Genomic DNA, 15,614 nt, shown 5'->3' on the forward strand with positions numbered 1-15,614 from the left:
AATCTGTGCTGAATTAGAATAATGACGCTGATCAAGAATCCCATCTGATTTCAGTTTTACAGTGGCTATTGGGAGAATGTTGTTCGCAGAGGAAATGCATAATGTGCATTGAATGTAAAATCAAAATATTTAATATGAAATTTAAATCATTTTAGTGAATCATAGCTAGACAACCTATCTCTGACATATTGTTCTTTTTTTTGCAGTACTGGTATTCACTGTGTCTTTACTGCAGCTGCTAATTAAAAAAAGAGCCAAAATAAATCAGAATACAAACACTTAGTACACAGACATTTGACAACAACATCCAACAGTGACATTGACAATACATACTAACAAGCAGAGCTTGTTAGTGACTTTGTTCCAAACTTTCACATGTTCAATATGACTTTGTTACAAGTTTGTTATAATTTATGATGAAAATAAAACTTTACTTTTTCAATCTTGTCTGCTTGCCTTTAAGTATGGTAACTTTGAAAATACATTCATTACACTTATCATGTATTATACTCATTGGTTGAGCCAGACATTCACATTAACTGAAATATGTCACCATATCTCAAGATGTACTCAAGCAAACATGGTACTTGCGCATAGTATGATTACACTGTCGCGTGACTATGCTATTCAAGTTTGGTCAAATTTCACATTCTTCGCCACTGCACCATCTCCCTAATACATACTGATGACCCACGGTGTCCACTCAAGTCTCACTTTGATCTTTTTATTGTTTGTTTCAGTCAAGTGAAATACACAGCATTTCTCTACAATGATCAGCTGGTTTGGTAAGTCTTGTGATGTCCTCATCATGCTTGACATTCAACTTGGTCATTGACCTTGCTCTATAACCTTTGTTTTCAGCCAGTTCAGGTAACAAGGATGTTGAAGATGAAAGTGAAAGTCTTTTGCTCTTCCTGCGTTCTAGGGAACTTTAAGCTATTCTCCTTCACAGTCATTAACCCTTTGAGCGCCAAAGTCAATTTTTGTCGCCCTTACAAAATTTACCTCGGTCAATTTTTGTCAGATTTTTGCCAAAATTTTGATAAAAAACTCTGGCCAATGAAATGTTGTGTTCATTTGGTCTAAAATTATCAGAAAAATTACAGAAAAGTTCATAAAAATTGGTGAAATGTTGCACTAAAATTTTGGTTTGAATAATACAGCACTCAAAGGGTTAAAAAAAAACATGGATCACTGAACATATCATTGGATTTCACAAACAAATTGCCTCAAATTTAGAGTACTTGAAATCCAAATTTTTCATCTAAGTTTTCAATTTTCACAAAAAAATGTAATGAAAATTGAAATTTTCTCTGCAGGTTTAAAAATGGTTCACTCAAAGTGTTGCTGGTGCTGGTAATATACTGATATGTACTGGTTAAGAAATCAATAAATTCTCAGTGAACAATGCCGTGACCTACCTATTTGTGCTACTTGTGTGTTATATTCAAGTGTGAACTTACAGTACTCAAAAATTTATGTATTATGTTTATTACTTTTCTTTTCACAGAAATATTTCTTACAATATTTTTATAAAGCAAAACAATCAAGGTATCTCTAGGATGTTATTTCTGTAATACATTTGTGCTATCAGTGTTTAATTGTGATGTAGACATTGTTTGTGTTTCGTATAATCATACAATAGTTCTTCTCTGACGCACATTTCGTGTCTACATATACTACAAACTGCAAGATATTACAAGTTGAAAGCTCACATAATTTTTCTCATCGATTTCAGGAGTGGACTTGAACAAGAGGACATGAGAATACTCTATAAATACCTCACAACAAGTTTGTTCCCTTCGTCACTAGAATCAGAGGTTAGTCAAACCAGATTTAAAGATCGACATAATTTTGCTGATAGTGATAAAGTTAGGATGGCGTGTATTCAATTCACTTGAAAAGCAGTCCATTCTTATCTTATCACTCACAAATATTGTCTATCCTGTACATATGAAAAGGGAACACAATTTTTTATTTTTTCAAGTTAAATATACTTTGTTTGCAAAAACAATCATCTTCTTTTGTAAGGTCATTGATCATATTATGCATGACTGTGCTTAGGTGTGAATAGTGATACCAAAAGTTGTTTGTATATGATAAGCCCATCTATCACACAGACACATGTAGCCACATTTAGCTTGATATGAACTACTTGTCCACTTTGGGAAAGGTGATAATACTTAACTGTAATGATGTGGAGTGGGAGTGAAAATTTCTTACGTATTCCCATGCAAATAAACTATATAGCATTAGCATCCAACCCAGTTCACTAACTAAGTTTGGTACAGCCCTATAGCCCACTGTGGTTGTGCAGGGCAAATATTAAAGTAAAAAGGGGCAGGCTTGCAGCTCAAAATTCTTCTGTTTAATTTTAGTGATTACTTGTCCTGTTGGGCTCTGCTCAGTTGGTAGCTAGGTGTCTGAAAGTATCAGCCATGCTTCTTGAAATTGTTTGATAATCTTCATTATCATGAACAATAAACAGGTCAGCCCAACCAAAGCAAATTGTTTTGTCACATCATGTCTGTACTTGTGCAAATTTTTTTCTGAACTGTCCTACTGTTTATATTGTACAGAATTCATGAAATGATCATTCTTAGACATATTCAGTTGATTGATATTACTTCATCTATTATCTCATCTTCAGATGTCAAGAGAATCACCAAAGACTGGTAGTCCCCTTCCACCAATGACAGCATCTTCACATTATGGAAAGTAAGTCCACAACTTGGATTTTAATTATAATAATCAGACAGTTTTGTGGCTGCATGCAAAACAGGGCAAGTATTTTAGAGAATGGTTCGGGTTGTCTAAGACAGTGTCCGTTGAAAAGGTCCAGGAATCAATAATCTTTGCAATTGAAGAAACTCAGAGCCATAGGAATTCAAGAACCACTGTAATAAATATAAAATGGCATTAATTTTTAGCTCATATTTGGTTTTATATATAAATACCAAAAAGAGCTTATATGATGAGTCTGATATGGGGTTCACATCTAGGCCCAGGGCCGGCCAGACTAATCCGGCAGAATGTGAGAAGATAAGCTAATCTTTTGTCCGCGTTCACATTACGTTCAACGCTGTCCTAGCCTAGATCATTTGGTAGCGTCTAGCCGACCGTTGACCTTATACAGGTCAAAATACATTCATCAGATACATTCCAGTTCCTACATAGAAAATCATGTCATCCAAAATCAACCTTCAAGGGCCTAATCAAAGGCGAAACATTAAGGTACATGAGGACATGTAACAATGAAGAAGACCTCAACAACAAAGTCAAAACATTTAATGAAAAGCTATTACTGCGAGAATATCCACAACAAGAAATATCAAACATCAATGCGGAAACAAATTACGCTACACGAAGAACACATTTAAATCACAAACAAACGCACAACAACAACACAAATAAATTGATATTTGCTACCAAATATAGTCCACACATCAAAACAAAAGACATCAAACAAGCACTCCTGAAGAACTGGGAAGAAATAGAAAAAGACCAAACACTAAATAATTTATTCACGATGAAACCGATCATCGCTTACAAAAGAAATCCAAACATTGGCGACACACTCATAAATGCACAAGTACACAATCTTAGAGAAACGACCGAACAAAATGAAACACAACAAACTGACCCAAACATAAGTATTCTAGCCTCCTTGCTAGACGAACAAAACACTGACAATAATTATTGCCATCGCGATAATTGTTGGTAAACCCAAGCCCCAATATACTTAGGGAAACCGCTGCGAATATCCCTATATCGCAAAGTAATTAGCCACAGTAGTATTGCTAGTGCACCAGATCATCTTGCAGTTTGTTTATCGAAAACACTGCGGGGTGCGTATGCGGTGTCCCCTAGACAAAACACTATTGCAGAAGCCGTTCATATAGCGTGAACGATGGTACATTAAAGGATTAACTTTTACAAGTAAAGTTACATTGCTTTTGCCAGTTTTTTGTTGAATTGCTGTGGTAAATTCCATTGCCTAGGGAACATGTTGAAGCAACCAAATTCGACAGACTTTCCCTGAAGAAAAAGTGCAGGAGAGAAAACGATAGGTACTGTCATGACTTTGACTTCGTTTCGTTGTACAGGCGTTGTCATCATAAATGCCGTCATTACCACTGTCTCACAAAAACTGTAATTTGCGTCCGGCATTGAGGTGAAATCCGTATTTTTAACTGTTATTTTTATAAAGTGATCAGTTTACGTCGAGGTTTACAATGTGCGTAGTTTTTCTATATGATGTACAACATGAACCTTTTCACGTTTAACACCCATCGCGCGATATGTCATCTTACCTCAAGCATGTACTTCGACAATTTTCCATCAAACGGACGGCTTCCTTGAGTGAAATTCAAAGTCTCTAAATTTATAATCTCGTTTCGAAGAAACCGATTTGCCGACCGACCGCTTTAAAGTAGATGCGTATTCTTAGAGTGACAGTGAGAATAGACAGTTGTGTAAATAACCCGTATTTTATCGGCCGTGCACCGATGTAGTTTCTAAAAAGTTACTACTTGTAAAACTTCCAGGCTTCGAGGTTCTGTTATCCGACATGTCGTAGCGAAATTCTGTGAGAACTACAAGTAATACAGACAAAGTTTGGGTTTCTGACGGTTTCCTTGTATGAAATTATTGTGTGGATAGTCGTTTCTGCTGGTCTGCGGCGTGGCGGGAATTTGTCACGTACAAACATTCTTCAACTGTCAGCCATAACCTCTACAGTTTTCATCGACGGCTTTCGTGGTTTCGAAGAAGACCTTTTTTTCTCGGATATATTTCTGACAACCTCGGCTTAGAGGCAAAGTCGATGTCGTCTCGTAGTACACCCTGTACGAGTCTCGGCCTTGACATGACACAAGCAGATACGTCACTGTTCAGTCACATTTATTTGGATGCGTCATACGGATAATATCATTATTCATAGGGGGTATCAGGCTAAAGTGGGCACATAGTAGAGTTTCTCAAGAAATGTAAACGGAAAAGGACAGTCATATCATCAATTTCAAAGAATGCTGAAATGCCATAGTTTTTAATCGTTAATCGATGGCAAAGTTTGTATTTTGACCTCAACGTATCCAATCGAGAAAGTAAACTTGGCATGACCCAAAGTTTGAAAATGTGTTGTCTTGTCTCCCGCAGCCTGCATGGCATGGCCCGGAGGCAGTGACGTTTCGTACTTCGAATTCTGAGAGCTATCAAATCGTCACGATCAGCGGACACGAAATTACTATTTTCAAATTGCCATCACTGAAAAAATACAGAGAAATGAGAAAACACGGTGAGAAAAAAGGCATTTCATCGATGCTGTTGATAACCTTCCTTTCGCTTCTGATCTACCCAGTGCAAAACTGGTACCTACCTTTTCAAACCACTCATGACTCAGAACCCAACTCATTCCAACTGGCCCGATACAACCGGCCCGAATTCAATTTGTTGGGAAGGCAACGATAGCTTTTCCTGCAAACGTAGACAGACCTGCAGTGTGCACTGAAAGGAATAGTTGGCGACATCTTTTCGAAACTCTGAAAATATAGCTAAAGAAGGAGCCATATCTCAGTCAGTACGGCCGAGGCAAACCTTAGCGTTCACACCGACTATGGGGACAGAGCATTTTCAAACGAAACGGAAATGTCAAGGAAAGGCGATGACTTATTTTCTAAAGTTGAAGAAAATGCTTAAAATTTGGCTGTGTTAGTCAATCAATCGAAATATTTTTGTTCCAATAAAATCAAACAGTCTCGATTCTACCCTCTACTAGACTAAATCGACAACGGAGGGTTGCATAGGTACGCGGTAGAACATGTAAATCTCAAACAACGGGCGAATTGGTTTCGGGCGAGTTGATTCTGGGCTGTTCAAGTTGGAGAAAGTGCGAGTTAATTGTCATTCGTGCAAAACGGTCAAGAAAACTTCAGGAAAATAGGAAATCAATGAAATTTACCGCAGACGTGGTGATACACATACATGTAGGCAAAAGCAATTTCACTTCATAGAAAGTCAATGCTTTACTTCAGTAATTTATCGGTCATGCAAAATGAACGGCCTCTACTTTATGAGACACCCAACGGTGTTTTGATAAACAGACTGAAAGATGATCTGCCAAACTTCATGCACATAGCGATAGTGCTGCCAGCTAATCTCTTTGCGATGTAGGTATATTCCCAGCGGTTTCCCTAAGTATATTGGGGCTTGGGTGTACCAACAATTATCGCGAACCACGAACAGTGAAACATAAATCTAAGGAGAGCAATCTCCAAAGAAAAGCGACTGAGGAAGAAACCACACACTGGTTTCGAAACGTAGCGTCAAAGGCTCACTCTGTCATTCGACAGCCAGATTACGGCTACGTCTCGCCATGGCTTATATCTACACCAATAGCCAAACACACAAAATCAAACACAAACACAGAGAACGAAAAAATAGTGTAGGCGATGTGTGCAGCCGCTTTCCCTTTATTACAAACGCTGTGAGATGATATTGTAGGCGATTCGATCCCTTGACGTGCCGTCCATCAGATTTTTCACCATATCTTCGTTCCAAATGCCTAAAAGACACTTGATTTCTTCCGTAGCCCAGTTGACTCCTCGACTCGCCATGTCTAAAATGATACTGAATCGTCGAATAGGTCAAAGACTACACTGCATGTCAACTACAGAGGGCGTCAACTGGGACCTGAGTCGGACAAAACGCGTTCACATACGCTGTTTACTGCTCGGCCAGAGACCTGGGTCGGCCACAAACCACCCCTCTCGACTAGGACAGAAATTGTCCGGACAGTGGCCGGCCAGAACCGTTCACACCTGTTTTTTTGGTCGGCCACGAACCTGGCTAGGACAAGGGCCTAGTCTTTTTTGGCTAATGTGACGGCCCTTGAGTGGCGTCTGTGTCTGTATATTTGTGGGTATGTGCGGATGTATGTCCGTCACACACAAAGGCTCACATACTGCCAAAGCTACCATCTCAGTATTTGGTGTACAGGTAGATGCAGGGGTTGAGATGTGAATTTGTTCAAATGAACTTGTCAGTGTCAAAAATGTGCATATGAGGTAAGAAAAAGCGAAATCCTGCAAATGTGCAGGAGTGATGGCCAGTGTCTGAAACAGGCTTGAGTCATTTCCTGTCATTGTTTATGAACTGTTACATATTAACAGACCAGATCAAACCATAGACAGTAGAGGGGGAAGACTGTCTATGGTCCAACTAAGAGGGACTAAATGTTTCTGCTATGCATGTTGCTAAAGTTGAACTCCAGTTCCTAAAGTTTCAGACCTTATTTACTTTTGCCATTCTTTTTTTGCTGGTTTAAATCACAGTCCTGTGGATAGAGGGACTGTGTTTAAATATTTCTTGTTGTTTTTCTGGTTGTACTGTGCAGAAATCATTGTCATAACATCAGCGTAGAATTTTCCTGCACTGAACAGATAGAAACAATATGTATTGTTGATCTTTGGTACCCATACTGGTATATACCAATTCTGATCAAATTTGAGCGACACCGAATAATTGCGGTATTTTTTATGAAATGTAACAGTCAATAATTACATTTGAAAAACAAGGCTCAGTGATGTTTCCTCTTTGACATTGACTGGTACATGTGAAATTGTAGATATCATTCAGCGTTTTAAAGCATTTGGGTACACTTGTGACTTCCCATGATTTCCGGTGCATTACTAAAATTTTTATGAAATATCTGTTGTGATTCTGAATCTGATGCTGACCTGATCGAACATGAAGAACGATATCAAGCCATTACTCTGTAGATTGATCATTAAATATGCAAAGAAAATATTTTTCATTAAATTGAATTTCATGTAGAATCATGTCAAGTATTTCTGCAAAATTTTCAATTTTAATTAGTGAATGATTAGTTTACTATGCAGTATTGAAATGAACATTCAACAACATCAAGTCATGGAAATCAGCACGGTACTTTTCATCATTTGTTTGTCTTCCAGATACGTGACAGGGCCACCAAATTTGAATGATGAAAGCAACATGGGTAAAGTACCGCACATCTATGTAAATACAGACACCAGTTATGAAGAACTCAATCTTATTGTATACAGGGTAAGTGTTTTCATATCAATTTGAATTATTGACAGCTGAAAGAAAATTCACTCTCTGAGTTTCCAAACTGTGATCTTGAAATGCAGTCACAGTGAGTAAACCAGTTTTGACACTTTCTTTGGTCACTTATATATAAAACATATGCTATTTTAAGGATTTATGATAAAGGTTATTGGACAATTTCTATAACATTTTGTTTGCTTTTTCTCTTGCCAGGCTCTCAGTGCAACTGTGTGTTTGATGGTAGAACGTAAGTACCCGTTATATGCTAATCTATAGTTACTTTGTCCTGGCAAATGCCCACAGTTATTAGGATATTTTGCATACATGCTTATTAAAGTTTGTCGTCAACTAATTTCTTGTCTTGTTAATCCCATTGAAACCAAATTTTATCAATTTATTTCTCGTTTTCTTTTCCATCTGTTTTGTTAATCATGCCAGTTCCTATCATCAAACTGCAGTCTCAAGTTCTCATTGGTACTGTGTTCTCTCCTACTGTATGGTACTTTAGTTATCCAGTTGAATGTGATTGCTGACATGAATATTTTCTACTGCTAAATAAATGCTGAAGACATTACTATTATTTAAACTTCCCTGACTGCATACATATATGCTGATTTGCTTTGATCTTGTCCATCGTATTCCAGCATCCGTTATTCCTGGTTTCGACTGGTACAAGAAAATCGATTCATTCCTTGGCCCACAACTGAGCACCTTGGCCTCCGATATCAGTGAACAGTACAGTAAACGGGCATCGCTGTGAGTATATGTAGTGTCTCTGTCCCCTGAAGAACTTCGTTATTCTCAGTAGCAGCAATCACAGTGTGGTAACATTGAAGGTTTATCATCATTGTAAAAGTTGAACCAAAACTTCTATTGTTTTCTTGCAGATCCTTGTTTGTAAATCGTAAATAAAGACACCATATACCGTCCTGGTCATTGACATTTTCTGTAAATCCACGACCTCATAGTTTATTGTGACTCTTATGCTTTTACACAACTCATTCAGTGTTAGTCATACACAAATTTACTGTGTATTTCATTACAGATAATTCAATATGAGCAGGACATATTACCTGGTATCAACGTTTTCATGCAAATATACATGTACCATACATTTTGTTATTGGCCATGTTAAGCATATTTATAGAGGTACAGAGCAATATACATTTTTGTTGACCTTTGATTCTATTACGTGTTGTTCATTACCCCGTATGTGATGCATAATGTACAGAAATGAAAGGCAATACAGAGGGCAATATAGATATTTAAATTTTACATTTAAATTTTAGCTCATATTTGGTATGTGTATAAATACCAAAGAGAGCTTATATTTTGTATTTAGAGTATTCACAACATCACTAGGAAGTGACAGATTTGATACAAACTAGAATGTCTGAACTGAATGCGTAACACTTCATTTCAGACCCAGTGACCAACAGTTCAAGTATATTTATTTCAATCACATGAACCTGGCACAGAAGACGACAATTCACAACAGGAAAACCCTCAGTGCAATCATAAACCCTGAAATTGTCCGACTTATCTCAGACATCAACGCCAGTTTTGCCAAGTAAGTACCGACAGACACTGTATGACAATGTCAAAAGGGGTTTGTTTACTTCAAATGTTTCATGTCACAAAGAGTGGCACAGATAATAATTACCAGCTTTCTGTTCCAAATACAAGAATACCAATTTACCTTTTATACACCGAGCCCAATCTTTGTCATGGAAACAGTTGTTCTCTTAAGGGGTCTTCCTTCAGGTTTGTAAGCAATAGACCCCCTAGTATCATGTTGATTTGTAAAATTGTTCTCCATGGTACCTGCTTTTTGCACAAGTTGAAAAAAGAGGGCACAAATTGCAGATCGGCAAATTTTAATTCCAAAAAAATGAAAGAAACCCTGCCAGGTTTCATGATTGTGTTTCCATGGTGACATTTTGATCCCACTTTGGTTATACAGAACTGAAGAGGATGCTGAGACTGTGATGAAGACAATGACGGACTGCTGGGTGGTCGGCAAGAAATCTGATCAGAGGGAGTTCTATGTGGTAATCAACCAGAAGAATGCCAATCTCATTGAGATAAACGGTCAGTACTAGTTGTTATACCAGTTATACCATGTACCAGTATGATTTTGTATGATAGTCACACAAAATTTGGTCCAAAAAGTATGGCTGTTAGAATGTAGGTCAAGTTGTTTGAATTTGGAAATCTTGAAATGTTACCAAAGAAATCAGTTTGGCTGCAAGCATGCGATATCAGACACTGCAGCTTGAAATGCGGACAAATTTTGTCAGTGTTGCATGCTGGCTGCTGTTGCAGCTTGCAGTCTGAGCCCTTAGTATTCACTGTTAAATAGGGAGTTACAGGACCGTGGGGAATAATTGCTGACGCACCCATTTGCATACACTGGGCGGGAGTTTTTGAATTCTCATAGCATCGCTTTGACCGTATGATATATTTGAATAATCATGATGGGCACCTTCGTGACATGGGGCACTTTCGTGACATATGCAAAGAGGTGTCGCAAATGGTCGTATAGGGAACACTTCCAGTTTATTTTTTACTTGAGTTTAGTCGCTATATATTCACAGAAAGCATATGCAAGATTCAATGACAATGTACACCTGAAACATGGCAAAATTATGGGATTCTGGGACCGAACACGGCACGTCCGATCAGTAGTGTGGCGTTTTTTACATTTGCATAGGTTTACGATAATCGGGCTTTTATAGGGGAAGTTCCTGTTTAAACTAGCATCATTTGGCTATAAAGTTGTATTTTTGTCGTTCTTGCAATACCTTATTTCCAAAAGCGTAATCTAAAATGCAGACAATTATTTATTTTTGCATATGAGAGATTTGCAAACAGCCCTATTGAGCTCTAAGTATAGAATGAGTACAGCGGAAGACTGGAAGATCTGTAGCTCCATAGTGTTCCATTTACTGACCCTTTGAGGCAAGGAGCACCCTTGAGAGATGGACTGAGCTGGCACAGTGTAAAACCAGTGCAGCTCAAGGTTCCCTGGAATTTTATTGATCCCAGTACAATACTGGTAAATCCCTATGATAGGTCATCCTTGAACCTGTGTTGAAAAGTTTGTTGTGGAGAGGGCTATGTGTCCAGTAGTAGAGCAGTGAAAGAACTTTGCAGGACAAAATTCTTTTGCAAGGATAAGGAATATCAACTTGTTTAATTTTCAGTTTGAGCAAAAGTTTAAGTCTTTCAATTTCAAGGCCATACTACCTTAACTTAAAGCCTCTGTAGCTGTAACTCTTGTGGTTTTCTTTAAATTTAAATTTTAACCGTTATTTTGTTTCCCCGCCATTTTTAAAAACTGATAATATTACAAAGAAAACAAAACATATAATGTCCCAGTGGAAAACAGTCAGCACTGCGCATTATATTGGACTACTCTGTTCTTTCTGTGAAGATTCTAATGCATATATATGCACGACCTACAGTGTTTTTGCTGTATTTGCATGAGGGCACCATTTTACGTTTTGGCAAACATTTATTATTTATCTTGCTCAAAATTGCACATGCAGTCCCAGTGGACAGTTTATTATACTTGTATAAACACCCCACAATGAATACATTCCCACGAACTTGTTTTAGTTCGGAAGTAATATCACAAAAATAATGCTAAAAGATACAGCTATTGGGCCTTTAAGAGAGTATCGCCTTGAAATCATAGGACTTGTAAAAACTTCATTGCCTTAAATTCCCATCAAAATTAAATTGTGTTGCCAAAGAAGTTAAGCCCAAATTCTCATACTTTGTTCGACCGTTCTTTTCCATTTTACAGAAGAAGTGAAGAGGCTTTGTTCCACACACTTCAACAACATCTTCTTCCTGGACTAGAGGTCATCACCATGGTAACGACAAACAACAGAAAACATGTAGATAATCTGTATTTGTTTTGATGATTTTATCAAAGTGGGGGAATGAATGCATATCATTATCATCAAGTTCCTCTGTGAAGTTTCCAGTTTCAGTTTCTGTGTAATTTAAGCTCATATTGGCTGTATATAGTAAGATCATGTTCCCAAAAATATTTTCAGAATGTTTGTATGTATTGATTTAATGAATGCTGTAATCATTTTGCTACAGAAATTCCTGTTTCACAGGATACCTGTATTTCCTGTTTCAATTCCGCACTGTCCGTGACTGGGAAAGATCCACATGAAATATAAATGAAACTACCAGGAAATCTTTCTTTGCTTCTTTCTAAAAAATTAGTGTCAGTGTTGTCTGTTCTTCCATTCTACTTGAACTATGACATCGTTGCATTTGACCTTTGTTGACATGTAGTGACCTGTACTTGCTGCATCAGGGATGACTCCTATTTATGCTTTATTGATGTGACCGATTTACCACCAATAAATACGGCAGTACTGTAATTCTGTATAAAATTGAAATTGATTTTCCTAACTTCTGCTGTAGATGTGTTTTTTAAAATCTAAATCACAGTACCAGAGTAGAGGGTCTCTTAGTGAGTTGTATAGCCGTGATTCAGGTTGAGGAAAAATTGGACAATTGCAGAATCATCGTTTTTTTGAACAGTGTGTTTTTTCCCTGTTGAAGACGAAAAGTAGAGTCTACCAAAAGCCTACCAAAAGATGGAGAGAGTGAAGCATTATGCCAAATGCTTCTTGTGCCAACCAAATTTGACTGAGTTCAGGTATGAGTAAAATGTGTAAAAAAATATCAATTGTGAAACACAGTTTTTCTACTGTACGATATATAAAACCATAGACGGTAGTTTTATCATACTGTCTGTGATAAAATTAACCATGAGGAACATTGCAAACTGTCAGAAGGAATTTAGGTATAGTGCATGTACGTCCTGAGCAAAGTGAAAGACATATGTACAATCTCACATGACGGAGAGTCTGATGTCACTAATCACTTTTAACCCCATCACCAGCAAGCTATGACATCACCCTGTTTTCATCGGACCAATGCATAGAAAATAGAGTTGAGAGGGTTGTCGTAGACTCCACACAGTCTTCAAGGATAGGCAACGGTTACTTCCAAGCTCCAGGACCTGCATTTTATGTAGAATTCTAGCAGGGATGATGCATTGTCTCAAGGCACAGACTACTGTACAACTCTGCTCATTCATACTTGACATCAATAGAACCACAGAGAACACACTATGTACAGTGACACCTGTCTAAGCCATACCCTATCTAGACCGGAAACCTATCTAAACCATACCCTCGCTAAACCGGAAACCTATCTAAACCACACCCTGCCTAAACCAGAAACCTATCTAAACTTAACATTATGTAGAGTCCCATTCTCATTGGGTTCATATTCAAAGAACATTTACTACCCGAACACCTCTCACAACCAAACAATTTTCTCAAACCCTTTTAAGGGTTTGGTTTAGACAGGTGTGACCATATTACATTTGAAAATTACTCAGATAAAAGCAGAAACTGAGCCAGTATTACCTGAATGCATTTACGGCCTCAACAAGAAGACTGCACAATTTTGTTCATGCCTCTGAAACGTTCCATGTATGTGAAAGTGTGTACATCTGTAATGTAGAATCTCACAGACTGAATAGGTTTAATCTTATGCTTCTTCAGCCATGGACATTTTTTGACATTTTTACACATTGTGTGGGAAATACTGATATCTGTACAGAAAGGAGTGATATTTTAGTCTCGCTCCAATATTGCAATGACTATTTATCTCTGATTTTTTTCACAACTCTGAATCTAGTACTTGGAATTATTACAATTTATCATGAGCTTCTGATATTCCATGGTGTGAGTCTTTCCCAGAAATACGTCAAGTGAGTTGTTATATAATTGAAAATCTTCAAAAGAAATAAAGCTTAACTCAATGAAAGGCAACAATTGTGCCTGCTGTCTGTATTCATTAATAATGTGCAATCTCTTTATTTTATATGTTTATTTATTCATGTTTATTTTATTTGTCCATTTCATAAAATTGCTCCATGCAAATAAAAACAATAGGTTTATTTCTCATCCTTAGTTGCTACAAAAATGATGAGTTGATGCAATTTTGAATTTTCTTTTTTGGGGGCTTACAACATCTATCTACAAACATAAAAACAAAACAGAGTTGTTTGTGTACAGGGGTTATTCTGACTTGCATCAAGCAGACAAAATAATTTGTTGTTCCTAACTACAGTGCATACATGTGATCCTTCAGATTGTAATATTCATAGGTAACACACAGTTTTTTCAACAAAAGAAAAAAAATGCTGTTGTGGTGAGTCTATTTCAATGTATATTAGGATGAGAAACCGAATGTTTTCTCTTTTTGGCCGTATTTTCATTTTTACTTTTGGTTTGTGTACAACTTCCAAAATAATGAAGTTGTCATGGGATTATGTAATTTTGTCATCAATTGAAAAAAATACACCTGTATGGCCAATGCAGTTAACACACATCAGATATGCACTGTATTGTGAAACCCAAAAGATTTCCACCAAGCAATGGCTAATGGAAGGAAGGATGAACTAATAAATGAACATGAATTTTCACCCAAGGTATGGTTTTTATTCTCACCAACTTGCTGAAGTGAAAAGATGACGGTAAATTGCCAGCATTTTCTGGTGAAACCATGTCTAATTCAACTCATGTCATTTTGTGAAAATTAAGGTTTCTCACAAAATGATGAAAATGCACAAAAGTTCAGTGCCTTTAAGAATGTGATCTGGTTTTTTGTCATCAGCGTACAGTGAAACGTTTCCTTACAGATACCTCTCAAATCAGGACACTTTATTAAGAACAGATTTATCAAACCAAAAGTTACACTTTTTTAAAATTTCACCTCCATATCAAGGACACTTTTTCCCATTCCTGGCGTCCTTAATAGACCGATTTAACTGTATAAGGAAATTAAAAAAAATCCACCATATTAAGGGTTCCTTGAAGTTTTTACAGGAGACAAAATGTGTTATCAATGAAGAACCTAGTATCATTATTTTAGTTTTTGGTCTTTTATGCAATTATTGAGTGCAGCAATCCTGAAAGAATTTGCCAGTTTTGTTCTGGCAGAAAGTTGGTGAGTTGGCCATTTTGTCACCGAAAATACATTTTGATCTCCACATTTCCAACTTCTTACCTCTCCTGTCATGTTAAATGCAATTGAATTCAAAGCTGTAAAGAAGGAAAATTGTGAGTATGACGATTATTAAAAAGGCTATTCTTGGGAAACTACTCATAGGGATTTAACTTCCCTGTCAATCTTTAGTGAGTGGACTTCACTTTCACTTTATATTTCAAAACACTTCATCATAAAAGTCCTTTACACCTTTTGTCACTTACATCCTGTAACATCAACAGTAACTTACACCTATCACTGCATACAACACAAAACATGACAATAATGAATGACTGTATGAGATTCTTTCCCTATTGTACTATTACTTTTATTGAACTCTCACGAAAATCGCGCCACCATATTCGGACAGATGACCTCATACTTGTTAGCCTTATATGGATATGCAATTTGCATAGGGCAATTTGATCTGTGAA

At 37.1% G+C, this 15,614-nt stretch overlaps 1 protein-coding gene across 2 annotated transcripts in view; it reads left to right on the forward strand.

The window, feature by feature from the left end:
* LOC139151311 (vacuolar fusion protein CCZ1 homolog) overlaps positions 1-13,959 on the forward strand; it is a 22,518-nt gene extending 8,559 nt beyond the window's left edge. For both annotated transcript variants that reach the window (XM_070723996.1, XM_070723997.1), the window contains exons 7-15: positions 741-785; positions 1,739-1,820; positions 2,651-2,718; positions 7,974-8,085; positions 8,302-8,335; positions 8,733-8,844; positions 9,512-9,658; positions 10,052-10,179; positions 11,900-13,959. In XM_070723996.1, the coding sequence (XP_070580097.1) occupies positions 741-785; positions 1,739-1,820; positions 2,651-2,718; positions 7,974-8,085; positions 8,302-8,335; positions 8,733-8,844; positions 9,512-9,658; positions 10,052-10,179; positions 11,900-11,955 (784 nt within the window). In that variant the 3' untranslated portion in view covers positions 11,956-13,959. The remainder of the gene's footprint in view (positions 1-740; positions 786-1,738; positions 1,821-2,650; positions 2,719-7,973; positions 8,086-8,301; positions 8,336-8,732; positions 8,845-9,511; positions 9,659-10,051; positions 10,180-11,899) is intronic.
* Positions 13,960-15,614: the final 1,655 nt, after the last annotated feature.

Source organism: Ptychodera flava, chromosome 15 (assembly GCF_041260155.1).
Source record: "Ptychodera flava strain L36383 chromosome 15, AS_Pfla_20210202, whole genome shotgun sequence".
NCBI classification, from domain to species: domain Eukaryota; kingdom Metazoa; phylum Hemichordata; class Enteropneusta; family Ptychoderidae; genus Ptychodera; species Ptychodera flava.